General features: G+C 29.7%; 1 protein-coding gene across 1 annotated transcript; it reads right to left on the bottom strand.

Annotated features, from left to right (window-relative positions):
• Positions 1-18,548: 18,548 nt before the first annotated feature.
• LOC112292006 (uncharacterized) lies at positions 18,549-21,053 on the bottom strand. Its single transcript, XM_024540068.3, has 2 exons — positions 20,655-21,053; positions 18,549-20,453 (listed from the first exon to the last, which is right to left on the bottom strand). Exons 1-2 carry the CDS (start codon positions 20,795-20,797, stop codon positions 18,575-18,577), a joined length of 2,022 nt encoding a protein of 673 aa, XP_024395836.1. The 5' UTR covers positions 20,798-21,053; the 3' UTR covers positions 18,549-18,574.
• Positions 21,054-21,079: the final 26 nt, after the last annotated feature.

Here is a 21,079-nt window from a genome sequence, read left to right as displayed (position 1 = left end):
GAATTTTGATTATACATTATCAATGTCTTTAACCATCTCATCTTCTCTTTCATATCTCACTCAAGACAACATGTTTGCTACCAAATTGTCCTTTCAAGCAACATACCTAAATTCTAAATTTAACAATTTTATATAAAAAATCCATCTTAATATTATAATATCTAGTGTTGAATAATTAGTAATCATTCTAAGCAATAACAAGCAATCTATTTCAATTACTACCACTACATTAATCAAATAATCTTTATGAGCTTTTATAGCTGAAACAATTCTTTATAGTTTTTTTTTTCACTTGCAAATATGCATGTTGAGGAATACTTAAAATTTTAGCTCCAAGTTGAACTACAAATTTGTTTCTACTTAAGTTAACTTGACTCACAGTCCATCTAATAGCAATTGGACTAGTATCTACAATAAGTATTACTTATTTATTTCATTCATAATCAATTCTTCTTAAAATTGGAGGTATCAATAATAATACTTTTAGTTTTTGCATTACTTCAATATGATTTTTTTTCTATTTAAATCGACAATCCTTACATAATAATTCATACAATAGATCTATTATATAAGCATAATGAAGAATCTATATATATTAAAATACGTAAGCCCCTAAAAACCATTGTACTTTTGTTAAAGAGCATCATGTATCCTTCATCCTTCCAATTACATCAACTTTGCTTGGATCCAATTTTCTTCCATAAAATATACATAAATATTCAATAATAATTTTTTTTTATATTTTAAATGTAGATTTTGTCCCTAAAAGTATAATATAAACTTCTTTAAGTTAAATTAAAATCTTTTCATAATCTTGTATATGATGAACAACATACTTTTGACACCTTTTTTCATCTAAAGTCTTATCTTTTTATCTTTTTTTCTTTTTTTACATCCTTTGATAGAAACATCATGTACAAAAAATATAGTTTTTTCAAGCATGAAGTTTTTTAATACCTTATTCATTTCATTCATTATAGGTATAATTGAGTTAGTAGCATCTTGTTCAAGAATACATATTTAAAATAGTCCAAGTAGTGTTTTCATTGTTATTAAATCTCTATTTCCTTGATATCAATTTTAACATTGCATCCTTCTTGATTCAAGTTAAGATACAAGTTAACTTCTTCATTATTATCCACTTCTATAGGAGGCAGTGGTATTTATCTTCTTTTGTGAAGCTCCTACTTCTTGATTCAAGTTAAGATACAAGTTAAGATATAAGTTAAAATAAGATACAAGTTAAAATTGATCATAGCTCAAATGTAAATCACCCATTGAATAAATTGCCCTTCCTACAAATACTTTTACAAACTGATTTACTAAAGGTCCTATATGTTGTCATGTTATGGTTTGGCTACTATGTGAAAATAATGTGATTATGTATTTAATGTAAAATTTACTTAATAACATGGTGAGAGCCATGTTATTGGATTTTAGTTGGTTGTAGAATGTGGTTAAATTACTACTTTAAAAGGAGACAAATATTTAATTATGGATAAAAATATTAAATTAAAATATTATATGAATGAATTTTATTAATTTTTTTAATAAAATTAAAGTAAAAAAATAATAATATTAATATAATTAGATGATTAAATTATAATACAATTAATTATTATAACATGTAAAATTAAATTTTTAAGTGATTTAGAATAAATCACCAATTAGTAGAGATTTATTCTACTTCACAAAGTCAAATATGTAAATAGAGATTTAAGCTGAGAAAAGTTCTTCATAAAAATTTGATAGTAAGTAGAAAATTCCAAAAGATATTGGACATCTATTGTTATTTTTAAAATCTTCTATTCTAAAATAATTTAAATTATTTAGAATCCATTGTAAAACCATCATTTAAAATATTATATCTTAAGAACTCAACTTGAGTTCTATAAAAAACATACTTTTATATCTTAGCATATAATTTTTTATTTCTAAGTTCTTGTAATATATGATAAATATAAAATTTATATTTTTTTATGCTTTTAGACTAGATTATATATTGTCTAAATAACAAAAAATAAAATCATCTAAAAATTCTTAAAAGACATCATTCATTAGATGTTGGAAAGCAAAAAATGCATTTGTAAGTCTAAAAAATATGACATTATATTTAAAATACTTATATTTGGTTTAAAACACAATCTTCCATGTATCTCATTTTTTAATGTACACCAGATTGTATGCTCTTTATAAATCTAATTTTATATAGATCTTGGTTAGATTCAATTGATCAAGAAATCTTAATATCAAAAATAAAAGGTGCCTATTCTTCATAGTGATCTTATTGAATCTTCAATAATCCACATACATTCGTAGTGATTTGTCTTTTTTCTTCACAAACAAAATAAGAATTGTTGTTGCAGATTTTAATTGGTGTATGAAGCTTTTAACAAAGTTCTTATTAATGTATTCCTTGAATGGAGTCAATTGTTTTTGTGATAAATTATATATTGATGCAAATTATAGTTGAGTTCTTTTTTGAAAATCAATTGAGCAATCATAAAAATAATGTTTTAAAAAAATCTGTACATTATATTTCTTAAAAATATTTTTATAATTCTTATATTAGATTGAAATGTCTTATAAAGTTTTTTCACTATCAAAAATAGATAAGGCATATAGAATAAAAAAATGACTTATCTATTGCAATACACATAAAGGTACTTACATCTATCAATAAGACTTTGGTTGTAATAGACTTATGACTTTCTACTTGGTTAACAAAAGTCCAAATTATATTAGAAAAAAAATTAAGATTATAAAAAATCTAATTTATTTATAGATTATACTTCTTCAACCATAATAAATCCAAAATAACTAGATTAAATAGAAATATAAAATATTAGATATTACTAATCTATTATAATCATTTTTTGGTCTATCTATTAAAATATTTTTATACGTAATATCTCTAAGAGAAAAAAGACAACCATCAATGACTTCTACATGAACTTGCTTAGTTGTTTCTATTAATGATATTTTTTATTTTTTTAACAAATTCTTCATCTACAAAACAAATTAAGGCAATTAAATCTAATAAAGTAGATGTTTGGTAATTTTTTGGTCTTTCAAAAATATCTATTATAAAATAAGGTGAAGGTTTTGAAGAAAGAATAAAACCTTTAGTAGGTGTTGCATAAGATTCCAATCACATGGATCTTATTGTAGTTGGAAAAACTTATTTTCTAATATATCATTGTCTTTGATAGCCATACTTTTTATTTTGTAATTATATTACTTTTTTTAATAATATTGAAAAGTGTGCTTAGATTTTCTATAATATAAGTATAAGTACAGTTCTTCTTCATTATATCAAATCTTTTCATATTTAGCAAGAAATTTAAAATACATAGTATCAATTTGTATAAGTTTTGGCCTTGATGAATAAGTTTATGAAAATTTAAAAGTTATTATTTTGACTTGATTTTTTCCTCTTCAATCAAATCTTTGTTCTTAGCATCTTTCAAAAAGTCAATTATTGCATTCAATGGCTTGATCAATAAATTATTTTGATAAATTTACTTTGGCATTGTCAATAATAAATCTTTGACATTATCTTTTAATTTATATCAAATTTAATTAAATATATATATATATATATATATATATATATATATATTCTAATTCACATTACAAGAAAAAATTTGGAATTTTGCTACACATATAATCACTAATTGTGATCTTTATTATAAAGATACAAATTTTGTCTTTGCTAAAATTTTTTTATTATTTTTAAAAAATCCAGCCATAAACACTTTCAAAAATATATGTAGATCATATAAGAGTCATGAATTCTTTTCTTCTAAAGGTATAAATAAAAAGAGAGCACTTCCAAATATAAGTGTGTCTATAAATCCAACTTAAGTAAGTTCAATAAGATATTGGAAATAATGTAATTTTAATTAGAACTTGATTTGTTGTAAAAATCTTCAAAATTTTGATCTTATTCCATAAAACTTCTCTAGCATATCAATCTTTGTACTCTTCATATTCTTAATAGCAAGACTATTTGAATTTATATGTAGAATTGATCTACTTGCTTATTATAATTGTACAATTTCTTAGCATAAACTTTAGACTTTATTGTTGACTTCTTTCATAGATATAGAAATAATACTTTTATAGTTGACATTGATAATACGAAAAATATCCATCCTAAGAGTATTGACAAGTTTTTAAAGATTTTTAATAGTTTTAAATCTATTTGCACTTCTATCAAATATATTATCTATGATTTTTCTTTATATTTCTATAATAAAAAAAATTAAAAAAACTATAAGTTTAATTAGATGAAAATCATTTATAATTATAAATATTAAATTTAAAAAATTACAAAAAAATATGACCTAATTTTTTTAATGAAAGAATCAATATTTATAAAAATAAAAAAATATTAATTTAAAGATGGATAGTTTCTAATTTTTATAATACAACAAAAGAAATTATATAATTCACTCACTTCTAAACAGAACATTAATAATAAGTTATTAAAATATCAACAACATAAATTACAAACAACAAAAGAACCAATATATCATTATATCTTTTTAAAAGAATAGATATTCACTTAAAGATACTATAATACTAAAATTAGAATGGTTATTATCAAAGACAAGAAGACTAGAGATTCTTGAAACAAGGCTAAGAATAAAAAAAGTATTAATAAGAGTAAAGAAGTTCTTATTCTTGTTTCTATATATACTATCTAATTAGAAGCTATGTGGCAATGTTCTATAGGACTTTTGACACTTGTTTAATTTATAAAACACATGCTTAATTTGCAAGGCAAGTTTCTTATATAAACTCCATATAGCCAACTAGTACTACAAGTGGTTAACATGATGGTCAAGTTTTTAAGCTACCAATAACTTATAAATATATATAAAGTCAAATCTATGTCTATAAAGCTTCTAAAAAGCTATTCCTTAGGATATTACATAATTTATCTATTTTTAATTATTTCTATTTAATTTCAATATCTTTATAATTAAAAATATTGGTTATAACTTTAATAGTTAGGTAGAAATAAAAATAAATAAATTTAATATTATCTTGTGGAGAACTTTTAAAAAAATAATCATAGACATAGATTTGACTTTAGAAGTATTTGTAGGTGTTTTGAAGGTTGAAAACTTATCTTGAAGTTGACTACATGTTGTACATGTTGACCACTTGTTATACAAGTTGGTCATGTGGCATACATATTAGAAACTTGCATTGCAAGTTAAAGACATGTATTGCAAGCTGAACATATATCAGATGACTTATAGAATATTATTACATAGCTCTTAGTGAGATAGTATATACGGAAGTAAGAATAAGGCCTTTCTCACTCTTGTCAATATCTTTCTTGTATTCTTATTTGTAATTGTCGTTTTACTTATTCTACAATTCTTTTCAGAATAAACCTATATAGGAGAATTCGAACACAGGGAAAGACTAAGTGCATGAGTTTTACTTGTTAGGATCACTCAATTAACTGTATTCCGAACTACTAAAATACTAAGAAACACTACAATGCTTTCTCCCAGTAATAATAGTCCTTCATCAACTGATAACAACAATGTGTAACCCTGCACTCTCAAAAGACTGCTCAAAACACATAAATTCCATCCAACACCAGAAATAACAGTCTTCACTCCAACCAATCTAGATTCACATAATTTCTATAACTACAAACTTCCTTTGTCGAAACACACACACAACTCTCAATAAACAACAATCATAATCTTCCAATAACTCTTCATATAATTCAATCACTCAGTACTCCAATTATATAATCAATAACTCATAAATCAATCTCTAATTTATTCCACAAACTCACTTCTCAGTATTCAGAAACTATCCATTACTCTTCAATAACAAAGAAAACAAAGAAATAAAGAGGTAGCACCAAGCTTACCCCGGCTCATGAGTATCATAGTCTGGCCCTCATACTAACTTCTATAACTCTTATATAATTGCTCTTGATTTCCAGATTTGAACTATAATCCCGTAATTAATCACTTTTAATAACTAAATCAATCATCCGCTCTCTTGAACTAACTATTCTATGGACTATTAGTCTATTTTATCAATATCTTAAAAAAATGAACTAATATGTATTCTACATTATTTTAATTCAAGAATCTCTAATTTCTTTGTATTTGGCAATAACCATTCTAGTATTTATCTTATATTTATGTTTAATTTTTCTATTCTTTTTTTTTTGAATGTTTCAAGAATATATTATTTTTTTAGAGTTTTGTTATCATTCATAACTTTTGTAGAATAAACAACAAACTATTAAAATAATATATTAAATTTTATAGATTAAAGTCAATTATAATAAAAACTAATCAAAGAAAAGATGAAAAAACAATCATACTTTGGAATAGTTTTTTTAAGAGGATGAAATAAATCCTTGATGTCATCCAAACACTAGAAGTTAAAAAATCTTTTTACTTACATAGTAAGATGAAGAGCCACAATTATTAAGTTTTTTGATTTTTTTAAATTTAAAAGCATGTCTAAGTTGGTTTTATATTTAAAATAATAAATGTAAAGTTCCTAAGATGAAAAGATAAGTTGGAGTGTATATTTGTTTTTCATATATCATTAATACTTTTGTTTCTTGGAATTTCTATTAGAGCCATTTTAAAAGGTGTTTTTTAAAAAATAAATAAATAAATGAAAGTTTTATTAAAAAATGCTTAAAACTACTTTTAAAAATTTTAACCATTTTCTTTTTAATATATAATTTTTATGATTACTAGAATTAATATATGAGCTGATTTATTTAGAATTTTAATAAAAATAGTAATTTGGTCTATTTTATGGATTGTTTCTTTTTTATTATTTTATTAATATTTCTAAAATATATAATGTAGTTGCCATATATTTTAAAATATTCACTAATGAACAACCAATTGTTGAGAGTCCCTAAAATATTGGCACTCAAGGTGCAAAATAAAGGATTTGAAGTTTTTAGAATTCGTCAAATAATTTTTGGAAAATTTTAAAAAAATTAAACAATTATTGAAATTATGCTGATGTAGAAACCTATTCCACTAAGACCGAATCTCCCTAGTAATGTGTTTTTAGAAAAAAAACAAAAAATAAATAAAACTGTCAAATGACGGTTTGTCGACGTTGGTGATCCGACTAGAACGGACAATAAGTATCTTATTGTATTAAATTTATACACGTGTACTATGTTTTATCATTACATCAGGACCTAGGGGGAACACGTACAGTGCCTTTAAAATCAATGCATAATGTCTGTACACATGCGGAGGCGTATGGCGATTACCTTGCTATTCGTGCCTCGAATCCTGCCAATATCCTCTGAATCTAATCTGAGGAAAATGCTAAAGTGGTCGGCAATCACGCGATGTAGGATCTTCTACATTTGGGTATTTCCTTTTGGGGAAAGTGGAAACCTTTGGATTTTCTCTGCATCATCTATGAGAATTTAATCTGGCGAAAAGGTTTAATATGAGATGTTGCATTTTATTTTCCAAAACTGAGGATCTAAAAGCATCAGGGATCGTTGGGGGCGTAGAATCAGCAGTGATGGAATGCTGCATTAGCATAGCTTGACTCTGTCACACTGAGGAATTCAGCATCTTTCACACTTAGCTGCTGGGGGTGCAGCGCCCAAGGTTCACCTGTCGAATAAAATACGTGAAACAGAACCTAGATTCCATGTCTGTAGATCCATTCGATGAGGAACCTCGGGCGCTGAGCATGAATTAATGGTTCACAAAAAAATATTTTCACAAGAATGTTGCAGTTTGATTGGTGACGAACTTTTAATTAGATCTTTATTATTTTTTAACATTATAAATATTGACTTGAAACACTATTTTTTGTTTTCTGAAACAAACGAAGCAAAACTTCATTGCTGTAAGGAACCAACAAAATACAACCAGCCCAGTCACATGCTGCTTGGGCGGAAACGGTGAAACTCCACCAGACATTGACAGCGACTACACAACATCCTACCCACGACGACAACTACAACTGCTATCCTGACTGACTCAGGGCGGCCGGAGATTGTCACCGAATTACTGGAACATGACTAGAGATTGGTGTCGAGTGCTAATGCGTAAGGAGGTTGGAACACAAATCGAGCGATTGGGCTGGATAGCACCCACTGTGAGTTTCCATTCACCATAGAACAGAAGAGTCTCTGGCAATACCATCTTTTTTTTAAGTGTTTCACCAACTTAGAGCCGAGTTCCACTCTGGTTTTCCTGGTGTTATACATAGCTGACCACCCCACTCTACCATAGTCAACTATTCCAAGCCACACACATTGTAGTAGTTTATTTGGGTGCCATTTATATCATTAAAAATTACACCATTTCATTCATTCCATCTTGTCCAGAGAACAACCGTTCTAATTTGTATCTAGAGTAAACTAAATTGGTAGAACTTACATAGAATTCTATTGGAGAAAAGTCCATGATAACAGAATAAAGGCTGCCATAGGCCACAAGTATCCAAATTGTGGATTAACATATTAAATATGTGGGTCTGATTGCTATGCACGTCAAACAAAGGTGCATTCTCAAAATTGGTGTAAGATCAATTCATCAATTCCTTGAGGAAATACAAGGCAATGAAGCACAACTATGTGGTTGATATGGCCTTGCCACATATTGATTGCAATTGCTTTATGTCTGAATAGCCACAAAAGAACAAATTCCTTGTTAATTTGAAATTTCTTCCACACCATTTTCTAACAAAGTCGATAGTCACTAGGAAGCATTCCTGGCCACTTTTTCATGACTAGATTAGAGATAATATATTTTTCTTTCAATAATTTTCTACCTAGCTTTGTCAAATAAGCCATAAATCACATTGGATCATTTGAGGACCTCAACTAGAACTTATTTGGAAGACTATACTTAATAAGAAAAATCTTAGTGGTTTCAAGACTACTAAAGGCAGCATTCTATATGGTAGCTTCTTCATTTTGTAAGCCAAATAATACTTTGGCTTCTTGTACCAATAAGAAGCACTTTTCTTGCTTAGAATCTATGATTTGCCATAGCCTTGCCTTATGAAGTTAAAAAATATAAAGTTTTAAAAAATATATATTAAAAAAAAAAAAAAAAAAAAAAAAAACTAACAACAATCAAAGTGGTTTACATAGCAATTTTTTAGTTAATTAGGATTGAATTAGGTGGAATTATTTTACAAGACTTTAAGAAGAAGTGATTTTAGACCACATCTTTGAGTCTTTTTTTGGCTTGGAATTAAAATAGAGTAAAGTATTCTAAGCTAAGAGTCCATGTTCTTTAAACCTAGTGAATTCATGGTTTATTTATTAATCTCGGGGCCTTATGTCCTTGCTCATTGTTTTCTAGTAATAGACTTTCCGTTTACTTCTTGTTCCGCAACACCTATTGATGTTTCAAAAAACTTACGACTTGCTTGGAATTGAAAAGATCTATCCTTCATTTTCTCAATGATGATCATACAAGTCATGCCCTGAATCGTAAAGAGCAGACTCGCCAACTCCTGGAGTAATGTTCCCAAATTTTTATTTGATCTTACGATATGCAGTTTTGTAACTCTTTATTAGGTCAAATAGACTAAAATATTAACATTTCCACCATAAGTAAATTCTCTATGACCATTGAGTTTTATGCATAAAACTTTTGTATAAGCTTATTGTAACGACCTTCTCTACATATAGCTTTGCACTAGTGATTGAGCTTTCAATACTCTTACTTTTATAATTTTTTTTTTATATTGTAGCAAAGAAGAATGTTAAAGAGTATAAAAACCTATTTAAAATCATTCCTCTACTTGTGGAGCTTATCTTAGTTGTATTCTAGTATTTTAGCTTTTTATTGATTTAGACTTGCAAAAACTTATCTACAATTAATGAAAACATATTCATTCCAAATGAGGTGTCAAGAAGCTTATTAATGCATCTATCATCTATCAATGTGATCTCTAATGAGCTTATTTAGGCTGGTCTTAGATCTTCAACTTGCTTGTACTTACACAATCTATATAAGTTCAATATTAAATATAAACTTAGATAAAATGTATTTAATATGTAAAACAATTTTTTCATTAAATATTCCTATTTTTTCAATGTAAAGGAGGTATTATCCACATATTATGCAATGATGTATTACATATTTTCAATTATGAAGACTATTCCTTTGACTACCTCAAAATCCACACTTATTTTTATTATGTTATTCAATATCTCTACAACAATAATAAAAAAAAAAAAAAGAAAAAAAAAAGATATAGTACAAGAAAACATCTTTGTCAAACCTCTCAAGTAATATCAAAAGAAAGGACTTTGAATCTATTAACTTTGATACTTGTGGTTGTATTATAGATTAATATTTTAGTTATGGATAAAAATTTACAAGAAAATGAAAATTTTATCATTGCTTAAAAAATGAAGAATCAATCTATTATATCCTTTGGAGAAATCTAAGTTGAGGAAGATAAGAAGTTGATTTGAATATTGTGTCGATTTTATTATTTTATAAATAAAAAATATTATCTAAAGTAAAGTATATTAGTTAAAAAAAAATATATATATATATGGTCAAAAGATATGATCTCTATTAGAACATATAGAAATTAGATTTATAAAGCCTTTTATATATTTATAAGCTATATTATGAAGAATAATAGGCTATCAATTTATTAATTATATCTATGCATTTTTTTTAAATAATAAAGAAATAAAACTTTGTATAATCCCTAATGGAAATTGATATATTTTAATTGCTTCTATAATCATTGCTAGGTAGTCCACTTTAATAATATCTCAATAAGCTTTGTAAGATTTTATAATTATCTTATCTAGCCATCAAGCTTTTTTAAGAGCCATTATCTTTAATGTGACATCGAGCTTACTTATAATAATCAAAATTTTCAATACAACTTGTATCTCTATTATCAACTAATTACTAATATTATTCAATATGTGATCTATTACACAAAAAGACTTCATTGAAAAAATTGGTTTAAAATACAAGTCAATAGAGAAACATAAGGAGATCATTTTAAGCCTATGTTGATTCATATGTACAATCACATGCATATCTTTTAGTATTGTGATTCTTATCATCTTTGATCTTTTCATGGTTATACTAAAAAACTTCTTAAAGTTGGAATTGCCTATCCACGTCTATTTAATGCGATTGTAAATCCTTTATCTTTTAGCTTTCTATTGTTCAAGTCCTTACAATATATCTATTGCTCTGTCCAATTTTTCTTGTAGTATTATATTGAAGAAGTCCAAATGTAGTTCTATTGTAGTATTTAATGATTATTTCTACTACTAAGTTTCTTCACTTTGAAAGTATTATACTTTTTGAATACAATAGCCATCATAAAACTTAACCATCTTATTTATTTTTTGTAAGAAGCTAAGTTAAAGGTAGACATATCAAATATATACTACATGGTTATATATCATTGTAGCTTCATTATATGTTGCATTCATCTTAAAAGATGAGGTATATCTTTGTTGAGCTTCAAACTATATTGAGCGGTTCATTGAAAGGTAGTTTCTTAAATTACAATTTTCTTGAATGAAATAATCTATTGTTAGATGTGTCTTCATATCTTCTTGCTTGAAAGTATATATCCTATCAAGCCAAGCTATGACTTGTATTTTATCTTTGCAATAGTTATTCTAAAAGTATCAAATTTGACTTATAGTTAAGAAATTATTTCTTATTTGTAATGCCTTGATAAGCATAGCAAAAGCCTATTTATTAGTTTCTTGTATTAATTTTCCTCACTAAGAAAACTTGTCATACCTATGCTCAAAAAAATTTCAATCTCTATACAAAAGCCATCTACACTTATAAGATAGAGAGAAAATAAGCTCCTCCCAAAATGTACAACATTTGGTAGAAAAAGTATAGGCATATAAATTTAATGCAACAATGTCATTGTTATGAACTCTTTTCAATCCTACCTATATGGCTCAATCACACCTAGAGTATCTTGAGTTCAAAACTAAGTGATAGATATAAGATACTATTTATATATATATATATATATATATATATATCCCTCTTTTGGCCATACCTATGTTGTGACTATCCATGATTATATCCTACTATGCTTCTTCTTTTTTGAAAATCAAGGATCTTTTCCACCTCATATTCTACATAATTATTTATTTCAATGTAATGTAGTAGTAGTTGAATTCTTTTTGAAATAGTTAATTTTGAATAAGCTTCTAAAAAAAACATAAAAGATTAGATATACTTTTATGGATGTGGATAGTTCCAATCAATAAGCCATTGGATTGATCTTCTTTTGAATAAAAAATGGTCCTTGTATTTGGTGGTGTGACTCATTGCAAGGTTGATTGGTCTTGATATTTTGTTGAAGAAACCATATTTTATTTTTAATTTAAAAAGAAAGAGATTTATTTCTAAATTTATCTAAAGATGCTTTGTAAGGATCTTAAATTGCTTGTAAATAAGCTTTAAAGTTATCTAGAGCTGTGACAATTATTTTGCAAGGTCTTTAATTGTTAAGTTTCATCTTTAGATGTATCTAACAAATCAAGCTTTAGATGGTAATCATAATTGACATAAAATGGTATTTTCTAAATTAAAGTATAAAAAATATTATTATAATTAAATTTTTCTAAAAATAAATATAAGGTCCAATTATCTTATTGATAGTTGATGGTACATTGTAAATATTGCTTCAAAACTTGATTGACTCATTTTATTTAATCATTGATTTGTAAGTAGAAAGCAATTTTTTTTTGATATCCACCTTCAATATCACAAAAAAAGATTTCCAAAACTGTGATACAAATTGGAGTCCTTAATCAAAAATAATGTCATTAGGTAGGCCATAATATCAATATATATTGTCAAAAAAGAGCCTTGTCATTTCTTCTTTGAATTTTTTTTTTGCATAGAATAAAATATACTATCTTTATAAGTCAATCTACAATAATATAGATAGCATCAAATATAGCTGATGGCAGGAATTCAATAATAAAATCTATTGATATTGAAGACCATGGTTGCTTCAAAATTGGCAGTGGCTATAGAAGTTTATAAGAACATTGATAAGAATTCTTGGATCTTGAATAAATGTCACATGAATGAACAAAATCTTTCAAAATTTTTTACATTTAAAGCCACCAAAAATCTTAAGAAATATGCTCCAATGTTTTGTTAAATCCAAAATATCTTGCAATTAAGAAATCATGAGAAGATTGAAAAATACAAAGTTATGTTGATTCTTTTGGAAAATATAAACAATCTTCACATCTTCTACAAATTTGAACTTGTTGTTGTTAAGGCATTGCTTGATATTACAAACTAATGAATTTTTAGCCAATATTGTATAAATTTATTAAAGAAAACTTGAATCAACAGGTGTAATCATAGAAGTAGCACATAAAATAATTATTCTAGCTTCAAGAAAGCCATATATTGCTAATCAAATGCTACATTTCTAATCTTTAAAGTAAGATATGATCTCTTTGATAGATCATCTAATAGCCATTATTACTTTCTTAGTCAATATATAATCACAAAATCAAAACAAGATAATGACATATTCCAATGAGCATGGTGGCAATTCAAAATCCAAACTGACATGAAATACTTCAAGTTTTTGTGATCTATACATACGATCATAAGATGAGTAGCATCTTCTAGCAAATGATGCCATTTTTGAAAAAAGTCTATAATCATAAGAAGTTTTTAATCATAAATCTCATAATTAATCTCCAAAGCTAAAAATATTATAGAATAGAATAAAATTGGATAAAGCTTTCTATCTTTTTCTATTTGAGATAGTACAACTCTTAATTCAAAGTTAGAAGTATTAATCTCAAAAGAAAAGACCTTCATGAAATATACATGTATTAAGATTAGAGCTATAATAAAAGTTGCCTTCAAATCTTAAAAAGGCTTTTGTGCTTGAGATCTCTATTCTAATTTGTCTTTAGATGTCAATTGAGTAAAATGAGCAACAACTTGGAAATAATTCTTAATAAATATCCAATAGAAATTAACAAATTTAAAGAAATATTATACATCCCATATTGTCTTTGAAGTTGCGTACTCTGTTACAATTTAAACTTTCTTTAGGTCCATCAACAAGCCTTCATTATATATAACATATCCAAAAAACTTCATTTTTGGCTAATGGAATATACATTTCTCCAATTTGACTAATCTCACATATTCTTCATATTCTTTAAAAATCTTAGAGTAGATTTAGATATCATTAAGATAGTAGATAACAAACTTATATAAGAATTTGTTGATGTAATCTTTTGACGAAGTTCCAAATCTTACAAATAAAGTTCTTTGGAAGATTTTTGTTGATGTAATCTTTTAATACCAAAAGCTTGTTGTATGATAGGTTGTATAATAGAGGTATTTTTGCAAGTTATGCATGGCTTTATGTTGGCTAACAATTTCTTTGATTTTTGCCAATAAAGGGCTTCTTTATCTCTTTGTCTTATATCTAATCTTCTTTTTTTATATAGAGATGAATATAGGAGGGATGACCTTTTTGTTGTAGAAGATTGTTAGTTTGAATATGTGTTACAAAGTTGTTCTTATAACATTGCATCAAACATTCCTTAAGACAGAGACTGGTACTTTCAGAAACTGTAAAAAAGAACCCCAAAAATACACGCACTCAGAAGTATTTGAAAGTTGGCTTCAATAAAGTCCTATTAGGTAATGAAATAATGGCAGCAAAGTCTTCCATCATTATACATGCATTGACTATACGAGAATCTATCCCCCAAGTAAAAAGTCCATACCATGGTTTTGACTCTGTGTCTTCGAGAACATGTTGTAAGTCAACCCTTACCGACTCATGTGCGATCTGGTCTGACTCCGGGGGAGTTGAGCTTGAGATTGAGCAGTTTTGTCTCTGCTGCAGCAGCACAGGAATCCCATATTCAACGGTGCAAGTTTTGAAACCCGGGACTCCCTTCGGATGCGTCTGCACGCATCGCTCTCTTGAGGTTTGTCTGCAATCGCCTGCGGCGGCTCTCAATTTCTCTGCACTTGAGTCGCATGCTTCGAGTGCTTTCTAGACTTTCTCGTCCCACTGCCTCCAACTGTTTGCCACCGCTACCTGGTGGAATCACGTCACTGGATTTTCTTCTTCCCCGTGCGCGGACTCTGGATCCCCCGGTTTCTCTGTAGGTGTCACAGCCTTCCTTATTGCTGTCGGTATGTGGGTTGCAGTGCAGTATCTGGCTCCGTTGTGGACGCGGAAAGAAGGCTCACGTGACCAGAACCATGCGCGAAAGAAGACAAAAGCCTCACCACTTCGACTACAGTCGTGGTCTCATGCTTCAGATTGATGGGTGCGGAATAAGGCTCTCCTGTTGACTGGGATGTTGCAACACTTGGTTTGGTTGGTATACTTTGTAGTTAACTTCCAATCAAATTATTTGTAATGCAAATATAGCTTCATTTTTTGACTTAGATTTACCAAAATATTAACAATCTGAAACGATGTATTTGATAATAGATATTCAAATGTTTCTTATATGAAATTGGACCATGTTTAATTTAAGTTGGAACATCTAAATTCACAAGTTGTAATGAGCAATATAGTTAATGTTTCCCAACTTGTTTAAATTATGTTTTTTATTTCTTCATATTTTAATTGAAATAAAAATTATCATTGTAATAGAACAAATAAATATATAAATTTTAAATAACTCATAAATCTTATAAAAAGATCCAAATTATTCCTACTAACAATTGTTTATTCAGCTTTTTGAAGTATCTATTTTTTTGAAATTTTCTAATGCAAAATATTAAGTAGAAATATTTTTAGTATTACTAAAATAATACAAATTTAGAGTATTTGCTACAAATATCATTTTTTCTTTGTCTTCATTTCATTAGATTTAAGAAACACAACTTTCTAACATGGTGTAATTCTTTAAGAAAAAAATATTGTTTCTACTTGTAAGTAAATATCTTATTTATATTATACTTGCATTTTATATGTAAGTAATTTGAATTATTTTTGTCTCCAAATGAAAAATAAATTTCAACAAATTCTTGGACTTGTCTTTTAGATGTTTTAAAAAATTAAAAATTCTTCTAAAATCTACTTGTAGTTCTTAAAAAATATTATAAAAAGTCTTTTTATATATTTTTTGCATTCTTGAATCTTTTGGAATTTATATGCATCTTCTTCATTTTTATTGATATATATATATATATATATATATATATATATATATATATATATATATATATATATAAGTTTTATTTTCCTTACACTAAGATCCATTGAACATATTCTAATTACAATTGACTACTATTATACCAAATTAGTTCAAACTTGTAAAAATCAAGCATAAAGCTATATTTAATTTTTTTAATAATTTTTTAATTTAAAAATATTAAATAAATACCAATTTTCTTAAATTTTTCTATCAAATTATGATTTTTTTAATTTAAAAATGTTATCGTGTACAAAACTAAAAGATATCTCAACTTTATTTAAATTTAAGAAAAATTCAACATATGAAATAATTTTTGTATATTCTATTTATCTATATGCATTTATATACATATATATATATATATATATATGTATAAGGTTATATACTTATATATATATATATATATATATATATAAGGTTATAATCTTCTAATAAAATATAGGTTGTGTTTTTTTAAAAAAACCAATTACTTTTCTTATTTTAACTTCATATTATCTAAGTTCATTCTAATAATTAACAAAAATATGAATATTTTTTTTTATTATAAAAATAATGAGATGCTAAAATATATATCAAATTAATTAAGTTATAAACTTAAATAGAATCTCTCATTTACATATATTTCAAAGAAAGGATTACCATTATTACATAAATATATATGTATATATTTTAGAATATTGTTAATACCACTACAATTTTTGATATTGTCATCCCAACTTGCCACCTATTCAACATATTTCTTTGGTTTTTTTTAATTCCAATAAAATTTATGTTAATATTTTCTACACATTCTATTTTTTAATTACATAAAAAGATAATTTAATTTTAATGAAAAAATTAATTAAGAGTTAATGAGAATAAGTTGGGTGGCAGTAACAAAAACTACAATAACAAATAACGGATGGCAAATTGTGGTGGCGGTAACAAAAACTATGGTGGAAGGAGCAGCACTCTCTATTTATATATAAGTTTATTCTAGTCACAATATTCTACAAAGAAGATTCCACAACTCCGACATTGCTCCCGAGTTACCGATGAAATAAGGTATAAAATCTTTTGTAACATTTTCAGAACTGGAATCAATGCAAACGCGATAAGTACAGAATAGTCCAAAACTACATCGCGCACTAAGTTTCATTGTGACGATGTGATGACGAAACAATCTGTGGGTCAAAACCCCATGGGATGCCGATATTCGACTCTGTTGAGCATGACAAATTTTCTCCGGTAGACGTGGTGCATCTAGAATTTATTTAAGCTGTCGATCCACTGAAAAATTCCAAAGTCTGTATTCAACGTGGAACAGCGGGGTGTCTGCAAAGCATTACATTACTATTCGATGTGTAAAACAGACAATGTCTGTAAGCAGGAATAGTAATGCAAGTGGATCATTCAAGATTGTACTATTCCTGCATACAGACAATTGTCACGTTGTCTGCTGCGCCAATTGCTACGGTCGAGCAGTTACACATGTCGGTGACCCTATCTTAGTTATTCACAATTTTAGTGTATTGCTTGTGGAAAAAGTTATTTAAGATGCACGAAAAGACGACCAGCTGAGCTTTGACACCTTGAATCAATCAAGGTGGGCGTCCACGCAAGGATGATGTGCGCGTAACCTGGAGCCTACATAATTTCCAGCGAAGTTTTCACATGCGAGTCACCACCGGCCATTTTTAGGTCTCTTCATATTGATATGCTGGTAGGTTGCAGGTGGCTTATCCGAAAAGAGTCCAAGGGATTGGTCGATTGATATGTAGCGTCAACGTGTGCTGTCGACTTTTAGTGATTCGTCTGTCGGGGTGATAAAAAGTTCGGTTTTGTTCTATTACGCGAATGTCTAGCATGCAAATTGTGTATTTTGTATCTGTGTAATCATCTTTATATCCTTGGGTTTAACAAAAGACAACAAAAAGTTGATGCTTGGATTCAAAATGCTCAAATACCAAGCTCGAATTCAAGCTCTTCCATTGATTTATTAATTTATTTTAATTTTGAAAATTTTAAGAATTAATGGGGACAGGATCGAAAGGTGGAGTTCTCACACCGACTGCCTTTAGGTTGTCTAAAGATTAATTGGGTTGAGATAAAGAACCTTAACCAAAAACAAAAGAACCAGAAAGAATTGGCAGTTTTGGTCATTCAATGCATCTCCAGCGGTATTGTCTCAAACCGTCTCTTTCTCTTTTATTCACAATAAATTTCTGTACAATTATAAACAGAAAAAAATGTACAAATACTAATTATTCACAACGTGTGTTCTACTGCCCTCTTACTTGCATTCCCATTATGAACATAAATTTGATTATGGATCGCACAATTTTGCATAAACCGTTGTGCACAATTTTATATTAGATTATCCGAAGCAAAGCTCGGTTGCAGAGTGAACGACAAAGGATTCAAACTAAAGAATTTGTCCCCAGAATGAATGGCAGGCGGCGCTTGCAACGTCTCACACTGCATCCGAGTTTCTACGTCGTAGACCACACCGTCGCGACGCAGCGTGTTGAAGATGACGAGCTTGCCTGGCCCGTAACCGCAACACATATACTCTGGGTACACTTGCAAGCCCCGCCCACTACGACTCTTCACCCTAATCACATTCTTCAGATGCCATTTCGCACCACCATCATTGGTATCGGATTTCACAAGAGCATCGATGCAATGCGTGACTACACGCTGGCATTCTTGCTCTGAGAACAAATACACGTTTCCACTATTCTCTACAAGTTGCAGGACATTTGAATCCTTGGCTGATGGGATAGGACAAGTTCGTTCCTTCGACCAAGTATCCTTCTCCACATCATACGCTAGAATTCCTCGTCCAGCACCTTTTTCCAAATGTGCCACGAAGTATAGGATTCCGTCTACATAAACACCAGTCTGATTCTCGTTCAGTCCGAACTCGCATGTTGGGAGGTCGTGTCGCAATTCCCACTTGGATGTGCGAGAGTCGAATACTTCTATTCGACGTGAGAGACCCCCATCCCTTTCGCTCGAACTCCCTGCAGCTATGACCTTGTACGTTTTGGTTTCAGAGTCTACCGACACGTGCAGGAGCACCGGGTTTCTCCGGTGGGTTAGGGGTGGTAACACCTTTTTCTTGCCAGTCAACGGGTTGAAAACTACAATCTCCTCCATCTTTGAGGACTTGGAAACATTCACGCACATAAGGCCAGAAGCTCCTGCCACCGAATATTCTTTGAAGAGGTCGAAATCGGGGGCTGGAAGGCAAGAAAGTGTGGGCAATCTTCTCCAGTGCTTTGATTTTATGTCGAGCCCAATCCATTGCCATGCCTTGTCCTTCAGGAAGAAACTGATCGCCGTGAATGACCCTTCAGATGGGTAAGTTCCGCCGCGCAAGTGAGAAAATTCATCACTCTCAATGTGATTTCTGGATGATTTTGTGACCCCTTTAAAACGAAACAGATCCTCCATTTCCAGTCTTTGGAGGACTTTGCTCCTCAAGTCCTCTGGTATGCATTCCCACTCTGTCGGAACATCATCGGCCATGGCCTCGCAAAAACTCGAGGGGAGCAATGTAGGGAAGTCTGTTAATGCCTGTGAAAACCAACTGTCGCCAATTTCCTGTACACTACATCCGTCCCCTGAATCCTCAATTCCTGGCGGATTGCTGTCCCATTTATCAGCTTGAAAATCTGTGGCAAAAATTGTATCTGTGACATCGCGACTGTCCTCCACCGCCCTCGCCCAATCGCTGTTCCAACATCTGTCCAATTCATCGCGAAAAGATTGAGGACCTAGGTCGTCAGGGCTGATGACAGTTAATAAATCTGTGCCATCTAATGAAGCTGTTCCATTGCCATATTTTCCCACCGCCCTCGCAGAATCGCTGTCTGCCGCTTCAGGACATGAAATGGTGGGTTCATCAGCGCTAACGTAATCCATGGCGGCATTTCCCGAGGACGGTGAGTTATTGAGGATATTATCGGGTGAGGTATCGACAATTTTTTGTTCACTTCCAGATTCTCTGACGGGGGAATTTGACCTGCTACAACCCTCTGCAGTGGTAACGACGGAGCAAACCTTTGTAAGAGTGGGTCGCTTTCCTCCCAAACTGTCCCCCTCTGCCTGCTCTTGTTTTACGACCTTCTGAACAGATTCATCTCTAGGCCTTTTTTGTACTGCTTTCGATTTCCCCCACCTGTCTGAAGGCCCAGCAAACAGTGGTGTTCGTGGAACACTGCAGGGAACCCCGGTGAGGCTGCATACAAAGAACAGCTTCTAACTTCAATCCTCAACAAAACTTCACAAACGCGCCAAATCGACACGAAAATTTCGCAAGAAAATTCAACACACAACCTCAAAATTCACACGCACCTCTCAGGGTTTCTGTACGAGGGTATCCAAACAAATACTGACTAGCTGGATAAGCAGTGGGAATTGAAGAGATCAAAGCACTCACCTAGAAATTGTTTTGCCTTTCGGCGGAGTACCACACTTCAGTGCCTCAGATTGACACCTAATTTTAGCTTTGGTCACATGCGATTGATTGTGGCGCTGCAAATCGAGCTGCCCACAGTGGACACGGGGCTCGAATTGAAACATGATGCAGCTATGGAGGAAAGAAGAGGTAAGCGAACCAACCCGGCTTGACAAATCCAGCCCGACAGACGAGGAATGGATCGCGCATCACCCTTGAAACCAAACAACCCAGAACCACTAATCTCTGCAAACCATCACTAGCGCAACACAACTTGATGACTGATGATGAGACTAGTACCCATTTAAACTAGTCGCAATCTGCAGACTGGTACCATTTAAACCAGTCGATATCTGCAGACTAGTATCCATTTAAACTAGTCGGAATGTACAGACTTTACCGCAAGT

The sequence above is a fragment of the Physcomitrium patens genome, chromosome 15, assembly GCF_059467195.1.
Source record: "Physcomitrium patens ecotype Gransden chromosome 15, ASM5946719v1, whole genome shotgun sequence".
NCBI lineage: Eukaryota > Viridiplantae > Streptophyta > Bryopsida > Funariales > Funariaceae > Physcomitrium > Physcomitrium patens.
This window is presented reverse-complemented; position numbering and strand designations above follow the sequence as displayed.

Coding starts and splice junctions, on each gene's coding strand:
- LOC112292006 (XM_024540068.3), bottom strand. CDS start 20,797: ATGTTTCAATTCGAGCCCCGTGTCCACTGTGGGCAGCTCGATTTGCAG. Junction 20,454..20,654: donor AAAGGCAAAACAATTTCTAG/GTGAGTGCTTTG, acceptor CTTTGTATGCAG/CCTCACCGGGGTTCCCTGCA.